The sequence below is a fragment of the Peromyscus maniculatus genome, chromosome 8 (assembly GCF_049852395.1).
Source record: "Peromyscus maniculatus bairdii isolate BWxNUB_F1_BW_parent chromosome 8, HU_Pman_BW_mat_3.1, whole genome shotgun sequence".
In the NCBI taxonomy this organism is placed as follows: Eukaryota; Metazoa; Chordata; class Mammalia; order Rodentia; family Cricetidae; genus Peromyscus; species Peromyscus maniculatus.
The window spans coordinates 108,016,372-108,032,548 of record NC_134859.1 but is presented as its reverse complement, the minus strand read 5'-3'; the positions used below and the strand labels follow the sequence as shown (position 1 = coordinate 108,032,548).

The window sequence follows — 16,177 nt, the reverse complement described above, 5'->3', positions numbered from 1 at the left end:
ATTCTGCTTTGCTAGCTGCCCTCTTCCTGTGTTCCTTAGGCCTGCCTGGCCTCCACTCTAGCTCACAAGGACCCCCTTGTCTCTAGGTGTAGAGTGGGAAGTATTCACAGTTCCCCAAGTAGAAATTCCAACCTGAATCTCTTGGCCTTCAGGTTCACTCTTCCCCCAGGCAGCCCTCCCAGATGCTTTGTGAGTCAGAATCCCCGGCAGAAGCACAGGGCCCTCGTCTTTGCAGTCTGGGTCCTCCCAGGTGTGACAAAGTGACTCGGTGGCTGCAGAGACTCAGCACCCAGACGTGCTGGGTGCTCTAGTTAGTCTCCTACGGGTTTAATGAGGACCCATGGATGGAGAAGGCGTCTGGGGAAGAGGGTGACTCAGAGCCTGTGTGCTGAGGGAGGGCAGGCCCAGGAGGCAGAACTGTCCCCCAGCATATGCATTCCGGTCAGTGTCGCTGGGCTGGCCCCATGAGCCAGCTCAGTCACACAGCAGGCCTCCCCCAGCCACGGTCTGCTGAGGAGCCCCAGCTTAGACACTCAGCAGTGAGGGTGGGAGTGGTGTCCTGAGTACCTTGGTTTCCCCATCTGAGATGTTGTTGCTTGTTTAGATCAGGGGCTAAGGAAGGGAGGAGTCTCTGCTGCCCCGGTTGGAAGCAGCTCCAAGGGACCTGGGGGACAAGCAGAGGTTTGACTGTGGGGCACTCGGCTGCCCAGCTGGAGCAGGGCAGCTTCTCAGCGCCAGCAGGATCCCTGCACCTTCGAGAACTAGACCCTTGATCTCCCTTGCCTGCCCTGCCTTGGTGTTCTAGCCCCAGAGTGGACAGAGTGGTAGAGCAGGGTCCAGAGAGGAGTGTGGATCTTATTTTTTTTTAAATAAAAATTTTTATGTGTGCAGATGTCTTTGCCTGAATGTATGCCTGTGTACCATGTGTGTGCCTGGTGCCAGTGGAGTTCAGAGAGGGCATTGGATCTCCTGGGACTGGAGTTGGGGTGGTTCTGATCCACCATGTGGGCGCTGGGAATTGAACCCAAGTCCTCTAGAAGAGCAGCCAGTGCTCCTAACCGCTGAGCCACCTCTCCAGCCCCAGTAGTGAGTCTTTGTATGGTGTAAGACCCTGATATAACAGAGAGGCCTCCATGGACCTTGGACCTGGGAGCTGAGCCCACGCTGGCCACTTTAGGGCTGCAGGCTCTGGCTAGCAAGGCCGTCCCTGGGTCCGTTGGTTGAAGGCTATGTCCAGGTGCTGGGTCAGAGCAGGGGTCGTGGCGTGCCGAGGCTGAGCGGAGGCGTGTGCTCTCCTTCCTTGCAGACGGCGCTCCGCTCAGTGAGCTGTCCTGGTCGTCCTCCCTCGCGGTGGTGGCTGTATCCTTCTCGGGGCTCTTCACTGTCATCGTCCTCATGCTGGCCTGCCTGTGCTGTAAGAAGGGCGGCATTGGGTTCAAGGTGAGGGCACAGGGTCCTAAGGGCCTGTTATGTCCACCCACCACCCAGCTCCCCTCCATCCTGGGGCTGCCAGGATGATTGGTTTTTCTGGAGCCATCTGGGATCAACTGAACCCCTTGTCTGGCATCCCACAGCCTCGCTTTTGGGGGCTCCTGGGCCTGCTACCCTGCCCCTCATTAAGGGACCCCCCCTCTGTAGACATGGCCTCATGCTGTCACACTCCAGCACCAGGTCAGGCCTGCCCGTGTCCAGCGAGACTGACATGACTGTAAGGAGCCTTTAAGGGTTCTCGAGAGCGCTCTCACCCACGGTGAGGAGACCCTTAGGTCTCTGCTCACTGAGTCAGAGGGAAGGTGAAACCACAAGACACCCTTCCCCAGCACCCACACCATCATTTGGGAGTTCCCTAGCTCGGGCAGCTTCTGCTCAGAGAACACCCATCAGGCTCCAGACACAAGGGCACCTCTTTGCAGCTACAGCGGCGGTCCTGTTTGTGGACAGTCCACTGGAGGCCGTGTGCCCTTCACTACAGCCTCCCTGGGACTAGACTCCAAGCTGAGGCCTCCACTCTAGTGACGGAGGCCCAGGGGCATCCCCAGGGGCACCCCTGCACGCTTCCAGCCCTGTGGCCACTCCTGTCACCGGGTGGCTCTGAACAAGGAAGGCAGGACGGAAAGTGGGTAGCGCAGGGCTGATCCCCCAGAGCAGGCGCCACCCGGGGCTGCGGAGGCTACAGCCTTGCCTGTCAGCACTCTGAAGCCCGGCCGGAGCCTCGCCATTCCTGCACCCACGCTGGGCGGCAGGCTGGGCAGAAGGTGGGGTTTCCCCACTGCAGAGGTCAGGGTGGGAGGATGGCTTGTATCTTGGGGGGCACCTCTTATGGGGTGACCTGCACCAAACGCTGTTATCCTTTTGTAGCACGGGCTCCCAGCCAAACTGGGGAGCCGAGGACTTGAGCAGTGGGCACTGTGGTGGCTCCCAGAGGCTGCAGGTCTGCACTGCTCTGGTGCCCCCACCCCAGGGGACAGTCTCCTGACCACAGGCGGGACAATCAAGGAGAGCTGCTTTCCCGGAGGACCTTGAGGGCAGAGCCTCGAGGTTGTGGGGGTGGGGATGGGAGCCCAGGGTGCCACGTTGGTGGCCTTTGTGTAGCAAGCCCCTCCTGGGGCACTGAGAACAAGGCCCCACACAAGGACTCCTACTCCAGCCCCTCCTACCCATGCCCTTCTCACCTCCTCGGGAACATGGTGCCCAGAACATTCCAGCACCAGTGCGCCTTGACTGGAGGGTCACTGCCTCCCGCTTCCACGGTGGGTTCCCTGCTGGAGCTGTTCTGGGCAGGGGCTGGCAGCCCCAATGCTCACTCTGTGCTACCTGATCGCCCGCTGCGCTGGGGGAACCCGGCTGGCTCTCCGGCAGGGGAAGGTAACGGCTGGAGCCAGAACTAATGCAAAGGGGGAGGTGGTGGCCATCCCAGGCCCAGGTGTGTGGGACTAGAGGAAACCCTAAGGTGGCCTTCCAGGCTCTGGGGAGGGAGAGTTCCCTCCGATGTCAGTGACTCTGTTCTCAGAGTGCAGACCTGGGCTGGCCACCAGGAACACGGGGCCACCCCCTTTACAGAGAGACAAATGACCTAGAAAAAGAAGAGGTCCCCAGGGTACGTTTAACCGTCCGTCCTCAGGGATGTGGCCTGGAGTGGGTAGCCAGGCTCTAGTTGGTGCCCGGTCCTCAGAGCCTCGGGTCCCCACCTGGGGAGGTGTGGGTGGGACAGCATGGCCGGGAGACTTGCCCAGTGCCGAGGACAGGCTGGCCTTGTTTTCACTCTGTCCCCGTTTTGGTTTTTGTTTTGTTTGTGTGTGGTTCTAGGCAAGGGCTCGGCCACTAATCCTGTCCTCACTCGAAACTAGGCTGTGGCCATTCCAGACTAGCTCCGCTTGGAAGATGCTCTAGATGCAGGGGGTGGGGGTGGGGTGACCTCTACTCTTCAAAAGAGCAGCCTGTCCCAGGAGTGGCCTCCAGGGTGTCCAGCCGCAAGCTCTCAGGGGGTCTGGGCACTGGTGGTGGTAGCGGTGGTACCGTGGGTGAGGGTACACCACTGCCTAGAGGCAGGTGTGGAGCTGGGGGTAGTGAACAAGTCCCTGGGTTCCTTGCTCCCTGTCCAGCCAGGGATGGGGACACCTAGTTACTTTCCCCAGGCATGAGCAATGGAGCCCCTGACCGTGAATCTGCTCTAAGCCAGGAGGGGACCACTCATGGGATCCATGAAGGGTGGCTCTGCTTCTTTGCCTTGACCTTTGTCTCTAGTCCTTGTCCCCGGCAGGGCTCAGCCTGGGGGCAGCAGCCCCACCTGAGACTGATGCCTTTGGCCCTCCCTGGGTTGGTGTCCTGGAGGAGTCAGGGCCTATGAACAGGTGTTCGGGGTCCTTCCAGCAGGGGGACACGCCCTAGCTCTGTGTTGGTCCAGTTGGGCGCTGGGGAACGGGCCTTTAGCTCTGTGTTGGTCCAGTTGGGCACTGGGGAACTGGCCTTTTGCTCCCTGTCACACCCCCCCTGACCCCCTGTGACCCCTGCTTGCCCACCTGTGCCGGCCCAACCTGCAGGAGTTTGAGAACGCCGAGGGGGACGAGTATGTGGCCGACTTCTCGGAGCAGGGCTCCCCGGCCGCAGCCGCGCAGAACGGCCCTGATGTGTATGTCCTGCCCCTCACTGAGGTCTCCTTGCCCATGGCCAAGCAGCCCGGCCGCTCAGGTAAGTGGCCTCCCTCCCTCCCTCCCTCCCTCCATTGTGTCTGGGGTCAGCAGGCTGTGGAAACCTGAGAATTTGCTTCTGGCATGGGGACTCTTGGGGCATGTGCGGCCGGTGGCCAAGGCCTCTTTGGGCATCTCGGGCTGGGCTGTGTAGGGGGTGCACGAAGCCCCTTCTGGATCTGGGGGCCAGCTGTCAGCAGGCTTGAGAGCAGCCTCGCGCCGGCCATTCCTCCACCCACGGGGCTGCCATGCGAAGGGGCGGTAACCGGTGGCCCAGCACGCTGGCTCTGGGATTATTGGCCCTTCTCTGCGGTTCCACCATACCTACCCTAGACTCCTGCTGCCTTGTGCCCAACCCCATAGGGACATAGCCTCATTATGCCTGCCAGAGGGGGCCTGCCCGCACAGCAAAGGGAGGTCTGTCCCACCTGTGGGCGAGTGTAGGCAGGGCCCCGTCCTTTGCCCTCTGCCCACCCCCGTCTTTGGCTTCCTCCAGAGTCACCCCTCTAAGGCAGTCCCTCCTCCTCCAGGCTCTAGAGGTGACAGGCAAATGGCTGAGGTTTAGAAGCCCAGTTCTGCCCTAGTCAAGATGTCCATCTGATGGCTCCAGGGATACTGAGGCGGGAGTCAAACAGAGTGCTGCTGGCCCCGAGGTCTCATCACTGTGGGTGACAAGCAGGCCACTCTCTCCACCTCAGCCCTGGGCCAGCCCCACCAGGCTCTCAATACTTCCCATCAGGGGTGCAGCCTCCCTCAAGGGCGAGGGGTCTTAGTACCTGTTTGAGCCAATAGAGACTTCGATGGGCCCTCCAGCCACTAGCCTGGCCCAACGCTGCATGCATACTCCTGGGGCCCATGGAGTCTCACGGGGGAGAGCTCAAAAGTCAGGCAGGCCGGGCAGTGGTGGCGCACACCTTTAATCCCAGCACTCAGGAGACAGAGCCAGGCGGATCTCTGTGAGTTTGAGGCCATCCTGGTCTACAGAGTGAGATCTAGGATAGGCACTAAAACTACAGAGAGAAACCCTGTCTCAAAACACACAAACAAACAAAAAAGTCAGGCAGGATCCAGGCATGGAGGTCCATGTCATGAACACATTTATTCACTGTCTTAGAGGCCTGCAGCTATCCCTAGCACCTCAAAAGAGGCAGGCAGGCTTGGCCACACAGGGGCCTGGACCTCCCTGGAGGCCTCACGCTATCACCTAACTGTAGATGCTGCTAGCAGTGAGTGGGGAGCCAGGGCTCACAGGAAGTTTTACATCCTGGATTGGTCCTGGACCTGTCTGTCCAGGGAGAAGGGCATAGCTGAGGCCCCACACATCCTAGCTGGCCCCCACTCCTGGGAGACATAGGACAAGGGTGGACAGGGATCCAGGCGAGGGCAGAGGTCATGCTTTCTCCACTGTTCAGCTCTGTTGTTTCTGGGGGAGCAGCTTCTCACAAGTTAGAGAAATCTGGAGTGAGGATGGGTCCCCCCGCCTGAGCCCGACCCCCGTCTCCAGCTCCAAGTGTGCGAGCCTTCTCCTGAACCTGTTGCTGTGCTGGTGTCCATTGTCTGGACCCTGAACCTGCTCTGGGATAACCAAGGTCCTAGAGAGCCCCAGGGTGGAAGACAGGCATCCAGACAGACTGGGGTTCAGAGCATGAGTCCTAGGACACAAGGCCCAGGGAGACTCTCCCATGAACTGGGCACCAAGCCGACATTCCCTGAGTCTGTTAGTCCCTGAGGGCTGCCTGCTTTCCCTGGGCCCTCCCAACAGCCCTGACTCTGGCCTTCTGGACTGTCAGCGTGGGAGCAGAATTCAGGGAATCTGAGGGGTAGGAGTGGGTGCAATGAGTCCCAGTCCTTTTCCTCTCTGCCCATACTGACCCTTCTCCACTGACTTCACCCGGCCTGGCCTACAGGGAGAATGGGCCCAGTGTGTCCCGTACAGGGCTGTGCCAAGCAGCCCCCAACAAAGGCGCCTTTGGTGTGACTGGTGTTTGAATGCCAGCCTGTGGCAGGGGTAGGGGGGTGGGCCGCTCTGGTGTCTTCCCAGGCCTCAGCACCAGCTTCTTGCCTCATCCAAAACTGCCTTCCAGGCGCTGCTGTCTGGGCTTGGCTTCTCCCTGTGGCTCCGAGTACACTTCCCCAGGCTTGGTCAGAAATATGCCTGGATGTGGATTGAGTTCTATGGCTCTGCTTAAGCTGTCACCCCAGAGCCTAAGAGACACTGGCCCTTGATGGCAGCCCTCAAATGTGGCCTCCACTTCAGCGGAGCCTCCCTGGCTGGGGGACTTAGGGTTCTGGAGAGCCTGGTAAGGAAGATGGATAAGTAGCAGTGGTTAAGTCCCTGAGTCTCCTGTTTTAATATAGTGCAACTTCTCAAGTCCACGGACCTGGGCCGGCACAGCCTCCTGTACCTGAAGGAGATTGGCCACGGCTGGTTTGGGAAGGTAAGCATACCTCGGGGTGGTGGGAATAGCAAGGTGTGTGCTTGCTTCTCCGGGGAGTCCCCTGGGGAGGGGCTCTTTCTCACACACACACACCCTGACTGGACTGTGCACCCGAGTGGTCCTTCCTCATCGCGGACCCCAGAGAGTGAGAAAAGTGGGAGCCTTGAGGTGGACCCGGGCTGAGTGTCCCAGCCAGAGGTCTTGGTGGCAAGCCGAGGCACCAGGAGCCAAATGCCTTTCCTATGGAGACCGGAAGGGGCCCCGGTGATGCCTGTCACCTCTGGCAGGTGTTCTTGGGGGAGGTACACTCGGGCGTCAGTGGCACACAGGTGGTGGTGAAGGAGCTGAAGGCCAGCGCCAGCGTGCAGGAGCAGATGCAGTTCTTGGAGGAGGCGCAGCCCTACAGGTGGGTGTGGGGGCGGGAGAACTGGGCGGCTGTGGGGAGGGGGGTACTGTGCTGGGGCCTGGCTGCCCCATGCTGCCCTCCAACTCAGATGCCCGGGGCTCTTCCAGGGCTCTGCAGCACAGCAACCTGCTTCAGTGCCTGGCCCAGTGTGCTGAGGTGACCCCCTACCTGCTGGTTATGGAGTTCTGTCCGCTGGTAAGTGGCAGTCTGTGGGAGGCAGCATTGGCTCTCCCGGTCCTGTTCCGACCGGTTGTCCTGAAGGGAAGTGGGAGGCCTTTCTGAGCAGGGGTAGGGGTGGGGTGGGGCTCCTCTCCTGCTGTGCCTCTTGGGACCCTTAACACCCCTAAAATGGAGTCCTGGTAGTCCCTGCCCTGCGCTCTCAGAGGAGGCCTGCTCAGAAAGGGTGAGCCAACAGCAGCAGGGGCCACACGGGGTGCCTGGGCAGTTCAGCGGGAGGGCCAGCCACTGGGCTCACACAGCTCCCAGGGCAGAGCCTGAGTTCTGGGTCTTCTCGTTGGCCCTGGGCCCCTTTACAGGCACTGCTCTGAAGCTAGCTGGGGCTGCTACATGGAGGCCACCGTGGCAGAGTTGAGACCACTCGGGCTGCCAGCTGGTCCTCAGGCCACCAGATCCAGGTTCTCTTGGATGTGGACTGCACAGCGAGCAGGTCACTGTGTGCTCTCTCGGCAGGGGGACCTCAAAGGTTATCTACGGAGCTGCCGGGTGACAGAGTCCATGGCGCCTGACCCGCTGACCTTGCAACGCATGGCCTGTGAGGTGGCCTGTGGGGTCTTGCATCTACATCGTCACAACTACGTGCACAGGTGAGGGCTAATGAGGCCACACAGGCCATTGGTCCCCAGTGCCTTGATCCTCAGACAGAATGCCTCTCTGTATGAGAAAGTCATATGGTGAGATCCCACTTTGCCTCATGAACTGAGTTCATCTACATAGCATCCAATAGCTACTCTGCAAGGAATTTTATAGTTCTTAAAATTGCGAAGACTAGCTGGGCATGGTGACTCATACCTTTAATCCCAGCACTCCGGAGGCAGAGGTAGGCAGATCTCGGTGAGTTCAAGTCCACCTTGGTCTACAGAGTGCGTTCCAGAACAGCCGGGACTGCCTCTAAATAAATAAATAAAAATTGCAAAGACTGAAGTTTGAAACTCACTTTGTAGACAATTAAACGGAGAAGCCCATACTGTTTACTATAGCGGTCAGCCACACTTGGGCCCCAGCCTGTTCCCCTCATGCCATAAAGGGGGCGGCTGGGCTGGTCCTGCAGCGGAAGGGGCGGCTCTGTCCTGCCTCTGGTGGTCAAGAGACAGGCCAGGATGCCCAGCGTCCCGTGAGCCGGGGGCACGTGCTGGAAGAAGTGGCGATGGACGAGCGGCCCTGCCAGCCCCGACGCGGCACAGGCCGTCGGCACAGTGACGGCACAGGCCGTCCTCCCCAACAATATCCTGGTGCTGAGTGATGATGACACAGGCGACTCCAGCATCAGTGATTTTGTTGAAGAGGGCAGCTGCCAGCCTCCTGCCCCGCCTGCTGCCCCGCCTGCTGCCCCAGCTGCCCCGGCCATGGGCATGGACCCAGGCCACCCCGCCCCGCAGCTGTCCCCTGGCACAGCCCTCCTGGGGTAGAGGCAGGCTCCAGGATGGCTCCATCTTCACCCCGAGACCCTCTGCATAGCAACAGTATGGCAAATGCAGGCAGGCACATCCCATACCACTCTGTGGTCCTGTGCCCAAACACTCGTGTGGCCTCCAGCCAGGCAAGCGCATGAAAGCTGGCACCCCAGGCTTGCCAGTGAGTTGGAGGAGGTCCGGGGTGGTGCTTTGTGGTCCAGCCCGTTCTAGACTTGAGTTCTAGCTCTGTGTAGCAGGGCAGGCCTACACTCTAGAACATGGGCTATGACTGTTGGCAGGACCCTCTGCGACACTCTTGGCCTCAGTTTCCCCATTAATTTTAACCTCCCGAGGACTTAGGCGATGGTGTGGTGTAGTGAGGTTGGAAGGGTGATGGTCCCGGAAGGGCACTGCAGATACACAGGACCTCGCTGTATGGCCCCTGTGGGGCAGGTCAGGAAAAGGGTTGGAAGAGGCTGGAGTTCTAGCCCTTGCTGGGAGTCCTTGAGCATCTTCCAGCCTTATTTTCACGTGCATTGCCATGTTCAAAGTGCCATCCACACAGGTCTTCCGAGATAGCCAGCACAGGGTGTGGAGCCAGGGCTGGAACACAGGCAGGTGGCCCTCAGACATCCCTTCCTGTCTGCCTGCCTGGCTACGCCCAGGAGCCAAATCACCGTGCTGTGGGTAAAGGACCCGCAGTACTGGACACCCCCAGGCTGGCAAGCTTTGCTGACATTGCCTACCACCCTGCAGTGACCTGGCCCTGAGGAACTGCCTGCTAACGGCTGACCTGACGGTGAAGGTTGGTGACTATGGCCTGTCACATTGCAAATACAGGGTAAGTGAGGGCAGGCAGAGCCTGTAGGCAGGGGTGGCTGCGGACTGGAGTTAACTCCCATCCTGTCCCTGTGTGCTACAGGAAGACTACCTCGTGACCACTGACCAGCTGTGGGTGCCGTTGCGCTGGATTGCGCCAGAGCTGGTAGACGAGGTGCATGGCAACCTACTGGTGGTAGATCAGACCAAGACCAGCAATGTGTGGTGAGTGCAGGTCGGGCTGCTGGGCGGGCCTAGGGATGCCGCCTGCCCAGAAGCTGCAGGGCCAGCTGCTCTGTGGTGGGGATGCTGCCTTTCAGCTCTGCCTCCTACTCCAACATTCCCACTTTCTTCTCTGGCTAGGGTGCAGGCTGGCACCCAGGGAAAGTGTGCTCACGCCTGCCACCATGTGGCCTTGTGAGGTCCCTGCTCTGGTAGAGGGACTTCCTGGACAGTCAAGGGTGTGGAGCTTTCAGGACAGGACCAACTGACATTCACCGATACTGGGGCTGAAGTGCACATTTAGGTTGTTCATGAGCTACTGCTGTAGGCCATGTGTCCTTATGGGACACAGGGCCTTAACTTGCACCTGTGCCCCTAGAGAGGGGCCGCTGTGGCATAGGCATAGTGACCTCCAGTCCTGGGCTGGCTGGCGTGATGGCAAGTGTTCAGGGGTCGTGTGCAGCCATGCTCAGCCATGTGTTCTGTGGCTGCCCCTGCAGGTCCCTGGGTGTGACCATCTGGGAGCTCTTTGAGTTGGGTGCACAGCCCTATCCCCAGCACTCGGACCGGCAGGTGCTGGCTTACGCCGTCCGAGAGCAGCAGCTGAAGTTGCCCAAGCCCCAGCTGCAGCTCTCTCTGTCTGATCGCTGGTAAGGACCCCATCCCCCACACCCACACCCGGACAGGCAGGACAGAGGGGCACAGGTGGCTGAACTCTACAGCTTGGGGCCGGTTGGTCCAACTCTATATGGTTTCTGGGTCTCTGCAGCCTGAACAGGCATGGGGGATCCCAGGGAAATACCCCACCCTAGACCCCTTCCCAGGCTACTGGGTCTGCCTTGGGAGATTGCCTTAACTGTCCCCAAAGTGCCCTGAGCATGTGGGAACTGACTCTCCCTGGAGGGTAGGTTATACTCCTGGCCAGTGTGCCTCTGGATGTGGCCAGGGCCACCCATGAGGGCCTCCCGGCAGGTACGAAGTGATGCAATTCTGCTGGCTACAGCCAGAGCAGAGGCCCACAGCCGAAGAGGTCCACCTGCTGCTGTCCTACTTGTGCGCCAAGGGCACCACAGAGTTGGAGGAGGAGTTTGAGCGGCGCTGGCGTTCCCTGCGGCCCGGTGGCGGCACGGGCCTGGGGTCAGGTTCCACCGGGCCAGCGGTTGCTGCTGCCGAGCTCACCGCTGCCTCGTCTTTCCCACTGCTGGAGCAGTTCACCGGCGACGGCTTTCACGTGGACAGCGACGACGTGCTGACAGTAACCGAAACAAGCCACGGCCTCAACTTTGAATACAAGTGGGAGGCTGGCTGTGGCGCGGAGGCATTCCCACCCCCGGGGGGTGTGTCCAGCCCAGGCTCGGCTTCACGCCTGCAGGAGCTGTGTGCACCTGACAGCTCTCCACCGGGAGTGGTGCCGGTGCTCAGTGCCCACAGCCCCTCGGTGGGCAGCGAGTACTTCATCCGCCTAGAGGGGGCAGTGCCTGCCGCTGGCCATGATCCGGACTGTGCCGGCTGCGCTCCCAGCCCCGAAGCTGTGACTGACCAAGACAATAACTCAGAGGACAGCACTACCACATCCCTCGTCATGGAACCGCTGCTGGGCCATGCACCCCCCGTCGGGGGCCTGTGGGGGCCCCGTGACCACCACTCGTGCAGGAGGCAGGAGCCACCCTGCCCCTCACGCTCACCCTCTCCCGGGACCCCGATGCTGCCAGCTGAAGACATAGACTGGGGTGTGGCTACCTTCTGCCCACCCTTCTTCGATGACCCGCTGAGTGCATCTCCCTCTGGCAGTCCTGAGGCCCAGGCATCTCCCAGCGATGAGGAGCTGGAGGGGGAAAAGACAGGGAAGGCTGCTGCTCAGTGTGGACACTGGAGCTCTAACGTGTCAGCCAATAATAACAGTGGCAGCCGAGACCCAGAATCTTGGGATCCTGGCTATGTGAGCAGCTTCACAGACAGCTACAGGGATGACCTCTCCAGCCTAGAGCAGACCCCACGGGCCTCCCCTGAGCTGGGCCACCCCCTGTCCCAGGAGGATCCCAGAGAATTCCTGCCTGGGCTAGCAGCAGCCTCCCCTGGTCCGGAGCCAAGCCACTGCTTCAGCCTGCTCCCTCTGTGTCCTGCCAAAGGCCTGGCACCTGCTTCCTGCCTGGCCACACGCCCCTGGACAGAGGCAGCTGCAGGTGGGGGCGATAACCCCCAGGTGGAACCCAAACTTGCCCAGGAGGCAGAGAGCTCTGCGGAATCCCAGCTATCTCTTCCTTCTGTCCCCTCCCCATCCCACGAAGGAGCCCCACTTCCCTCGGAGGAGGCAAGCGCTCCCGACCTCCTGCCTGCCCCTCCCACGCCCGCTGCTGGCAGCCGGGTGACTGTCCCCATGCCGGCCCTCACCCTGGACAGCTGCGGCAGTTCTCTGGGGCAAGAGGCACCTAGCAGTGAGGACGAGGACGCCACTGAGGCTACGTCAGGAGTCTTCACCGACCTGTCCAGTGATGGCCCTCACCCTGAGAAGCCAGGCATAACACCAGCCTTGCGCTGTCTGCAGAAGCAGGTGGGGACCCCCGACTCCCTCGACTCTCTGGACATCCCGTCCTCAGCCAGCGATGGCGGCTGTGAGGTCTTGAGCCCGTTGGCTGCTGGTCCCCCTGCTGGGCAGCCCCGTGCCGTGGACAGTGGTTATGATACAGAGAACTACGAGTCTCCAGAGTTTGTGCTCAAAGAGGCACATGAGTCTAGTGAGCCTGAGGCCTTTGGGGAGCTAGCCTCAGAGGGTGAGAGCCCAGGGCCGGAGACTTTGCTCTCTGTCTCCCTTGGTGGCCTCAGCAAGAAGAACCCCTACCGAGACTCTGCCTATTTCTCGGATCTGGACGCTGAGTCCGAATCCACCTTTGGCCCTGAGAAGTGCAGTGGGGTCCAGGACTCCCAAAAGGAGCAAGACCTGAAGAGCCCACCTAGCTCAGGGCACCAGTCTGTGCAGGCTTTCCCCGGGCCTGACGTGCCCAGGGAGGACCCAGATACTAGCCCCGGGGAGACGCTGCCTCCAGCACAGCAGCCAGAGGAGCCCTTGCCAGATGGCCGCGGGCCAGAGCCTCTTGGGGCTCAAGCCCCAGTTGAGGGGCAGCCTGTGCCCAGCCCTAGTCATTCCAAATGTTTCCTGCTGACCTCAGTCCCCCTGAGCTCAGAAGGCAATGGCATGGCGCCCCAGGGGCCCCCAGGACAGTTGTCAGGGCCAGCCCAGCTCGGGCGGACGGGGAGCCCTAGCACACCCAGATCCCCGCTCTGCCTGGCCCTGCCTGGCCACGCTGGGGCTTTGGAGGGCCGGCCAGAGGACGAAGAGGACAGTGAAGACAGTGACGAATCTGATGAGGAGCTTCGATGCTACAGCATCCAGGAGCCCAGCGAGGACAGTGAGGAGGAGCCGCCAGCGGTGCCTGTGGTAGTGGCTGAGAGCCAGAGTGCCCGAAATCTGCGGAGCTTGCTGAAGATGCCCAGCCTTCTGTCTGAGGCCTTCTGCGAGGACCTGGAGCGCAAGAAGAAGGCCGTGTCCTTCTTTGATGACGTCACGGTCTACCTCTTCGACCAGGTGGGCTGTTGCTGTGGGTATGCACGGGGCTGGGAGAGGGTGGGCAGCCCAAATCACACACTGCTCTGCCCCTCCAGGAGAGCCCCACCCGAGAGACTGGGGAGCCATTCCCCAGCACGAAGGAATCACTCCCCACGTTCCTGGAGGGTAGCCCCGGCTCGCCCAGTGCCCCTGGCCTGCCGCGGCGAGCTGACCACTTGCCGGACAGCTCCACTCCTGAACAGGGTGAGCCAGGTGTTGGGGGCCAGATCGTGACATCACCGTCATGGGAGGCCGGGTTCAGAACGTGATATCACCTGAAGCGGGGTGGGGGGGTTAGGGGGGTGGGGGCTGGGAGACGGAATAAGGAAAGTGACTCTGTGGCCTGACTTGCAGGTAGTAGGTTCGAATGGGATGATGATTTCCCGCCGGCGCCGGGCAAGGCTGCTATGGTGACCGCACTGGACCCTGCTGACCCTGTCCTGGCCACGCCTACCACGCCAGCCGCACCCCTCTCCCGGTTCACCGTGTCTCCCACACCTGCCTCCCGCTTCTCCATCACTCACGTGTCTGACTCGGATGCCCAGTCGGTGGGAGGTGAGTGAGGTGGGGCTGAGGTGGGACACTGCGGATGGGCATCTGTGAGAGGCGTCAGCAGGGGAGGCTTGGTGGCCCCTGGCCTCTGGGCAGACACTGTGTCCAGGTGCACTGGCCTCCTGCCTCCTGGGCCCCAGAACCTGCCCACCCTCTGCCCAGTCTACCCTCCCCAGCAGACTGCTGGCACCGAGCATTTGTTCTGCACTTCCCGGCCCCACCCTGGCCTCCCCCAGCTCGCTAGAGCAGTCCCAGCACGGAGGTCTCCTACTGCCATCTACTGGCATACTTCTGATCTGAGGTTCTTGGTAGGTAGGTGCCCGTCAGGACTTTACCCAAGTGGTGGTACCACGGCCCACCCAGTCAAGTGTCCCTCCACTACGCGCAGCAGGGCAGGCTCCTCTGCCAGGTCTACCTCCTGTAGCCTACCCACAGTTTTGAAGTCCTTTCTGTCTACTTCTTACCCTCCCCTGGCTGTGGTAGGTGGCCTTGAGAGGGGACTTGTCAGCCTCCTCTCTGGCACAAGGAGATGACCGTGGCCATGTCCTCTTTGGGCCTCAGTTCCCATGTGTACAAGGACACGGAGGGCATTTGCTAAGCATTGCTGGCCCTGGAGCTGGGTGACGTGGGAGGAGAAATGGGCCCATCTCCCACCCACCCACAGGTCTACCACACTGAACAGACCTGTTGGTGGGCCAGGCAGTTGGGGCGGGTGGGTTTGGGTGCGTGAGAACCTGTGTCTGGTTACCTCCCCACGTGCTCACATAGCGTCCCCTTTACCAGGCCCAGCAGCAAGTGCTGGGGGCCGATACACAGAGGCTTGAGACCCAGGTAGTCCCACCCTTCGGAGGCTGGTGTCCCTGGAGCCCCTGCCATCCTATCCAGGCAGCAGCGAGGATGGTGGCCGGGAATGAATGGGGACCATCGGCACGCCCACAGCATCCTGGAGAAGCAGGGGGATGAGAGCCTGCGTCTAGCCCTGGACGTGATGGGGCGTGCACCTCCTCTGTGCTGCCTGATGGCGGATGTGTCCTGAGTGGACACTGGGGTTTGCTGCTAGCCCCGGGATGTACCTGTAGCCTGAGGGCCGGTGGGTGTCCGTAAGCATACACATACACACTCAAGAAGGGCCCCCCAACCCTAGGTGGCTCTTCACTCCTGACAGACCCCCACCCCACCCGGAAGCCACTCTTCCTAGATGGCCGTTGGTGAACTGGCTGCAGGCCGGGATCATGCAGTCCAAGGGCCTGCATGCCCTGTTGGCTACGTCCTGCCTTGTGTTCAAAGGACACTTGGCCAGGTTTCAAGATGGCTTTAAGCCTGCAGGTCCCTTTTGGGTCCCCACCCCCCTTACCTGGGTCTAGGTTTGCTCAGAGCAAGGTTGGACCCCTGGGCTCCAAGCCCTTGTCTCAGAGTCTGTGGCGGTTCCCCTTCACTGCGTCTGCAGAAGCCCCCACAGGGTCTGTCTGGATTGTTCTGGCCTAGGTCCTGCCATGTAGCAGAGGCTTCCAGGCCGCAGCGGGACTGCCCCCAGAGATGCCCTCTACGGACAGGGTAGTGTGGGAAACACTCCCTTACAGAGAAGTGCCCTGCCCCTACCCTGGTCGGAGAAGAATAGGGTGTACCCTACAGCCACTGTGGGGCTCCTGCCTGCAGGCAGGGCTGGGAGAAAACAGGGCTAGGGTGGGCTGTACAGGGAATATTTTTGTAACTTGCTGGAGTGAATGGAAATGGGGTGATTCTAAGTTATTGTTGCCAAAGACATGTAAAGTATATTGTTGCTTTGGGGGTGGGGGCAATGTTTTTTGTTTTGTTTTGTTTTTGTTTTTAGTTTGAGGCTTAGGATGCTGGTGCAATGATTTTCTTGTTCCTTGTTTTTTAAGAGAAACCAAGCTAAGAAAAAACAGCCTTTGTGCTCAGTGTTTTCTTTCCCGTCTGCAGCTAACACCCTCGGGGGGATGACAGATGGGGAACCTAGCAGTCACCTCTGTTCCTTCGCCCCTTCAGTCCTCTCCTATCCCTCAAGAAGGCTCTCTCAGGTCAGATGCAAGGGGACCCCCCAGAGCAGCCCCCCCCCACAGCCCGTCCTCAGCTGGCAGTGGTGGGGTGGGAGGCAGGGTACTGGTAACTGCACTCTTGTGCTCCCACTCTGCCCTGTCCGAGGCTAGCCTATGAGCCTGCCTGATGGGTAGGTGGCCCCAGAGCTCTTCCTGGGGTAACCGATGAAGGAGCTCTGCCTGGGTCTTCTCTGCACCCTAGAACTTCTCATCAACTCAGCTCACCACACTGCTGCATTCAAAGGTCTGACGAAGCTTTAT

At 60.5% G+C, this 16,177-nt stretch overlaps 1 protein-coding gene across 3 annotated transcripts in view; it reads left to right on the top strand.

The window, feature by feature from the left end:
• Aatk (apoptosis associated tyrosine kinase) overlaps positions 1–15,755 on the top strand; it is a 38,738-nt gene extending 22,983 nt beyond the window's left edge. For 2 of the 3 annotated variants that reach the window (XM_016006240.3, XM_006987705.4), the window contains exons 2-14: positions 1,307–1,440; positions 4,041–4,188; positions 6,546–6,625; positions 6,913–7,031; positions 7,139–7,226; positions 7,722–7,855; positions 9,419–9,503; positions 9,585–9,706; positions 10,204–10,353; positions 10,676–13,286; positions 13,364–13,511; positions 13,662–13,862; positions 14,643–15,755. In XM_016006240.3, the coding sequence (XP_015861726.1) occupies positions 1,396–1,440; positions 4,041–4,188; positions 6,546–6,625; positions 6,913–7,031; positions 7,139–7,226; positions 7,722–7,855; positions 9,419–9,503; positions 9,585–9,706; positions 10,204–10,353; positions 10,676–13,286; positions 13,364–13,511; positions 13,662–13,862; positions 14,643–14,683 (3,972 nt within the window). In that variant the 5' untranslated portion in view covers positions 1,307–1,395 and the 3' untranslated portion in view covers positions 14,684–15,755. Of the gene's footprint in view, positions 1–1,306; positions 1,441–2,674; positions 2,866–4,040; positions 4,189–6,545; positions 6,626–6,912; positions 7,032–7,138; positions 7,227–7,721; positions 7,856–9,418; positions 9,504–9,584; positions 9,707–10,203; positions 10,354–10,675; positions 13,287–13,363; positions 13,512–13,661; positions 13,863–14,642 lie in introns of those variants that run through there. The other variant, XM_076543894.1, reaches the window with a different exon arrangement.
• The last annotated feature ends 422 nt before the right edge of the window (positions 15,756–16,177 follow it).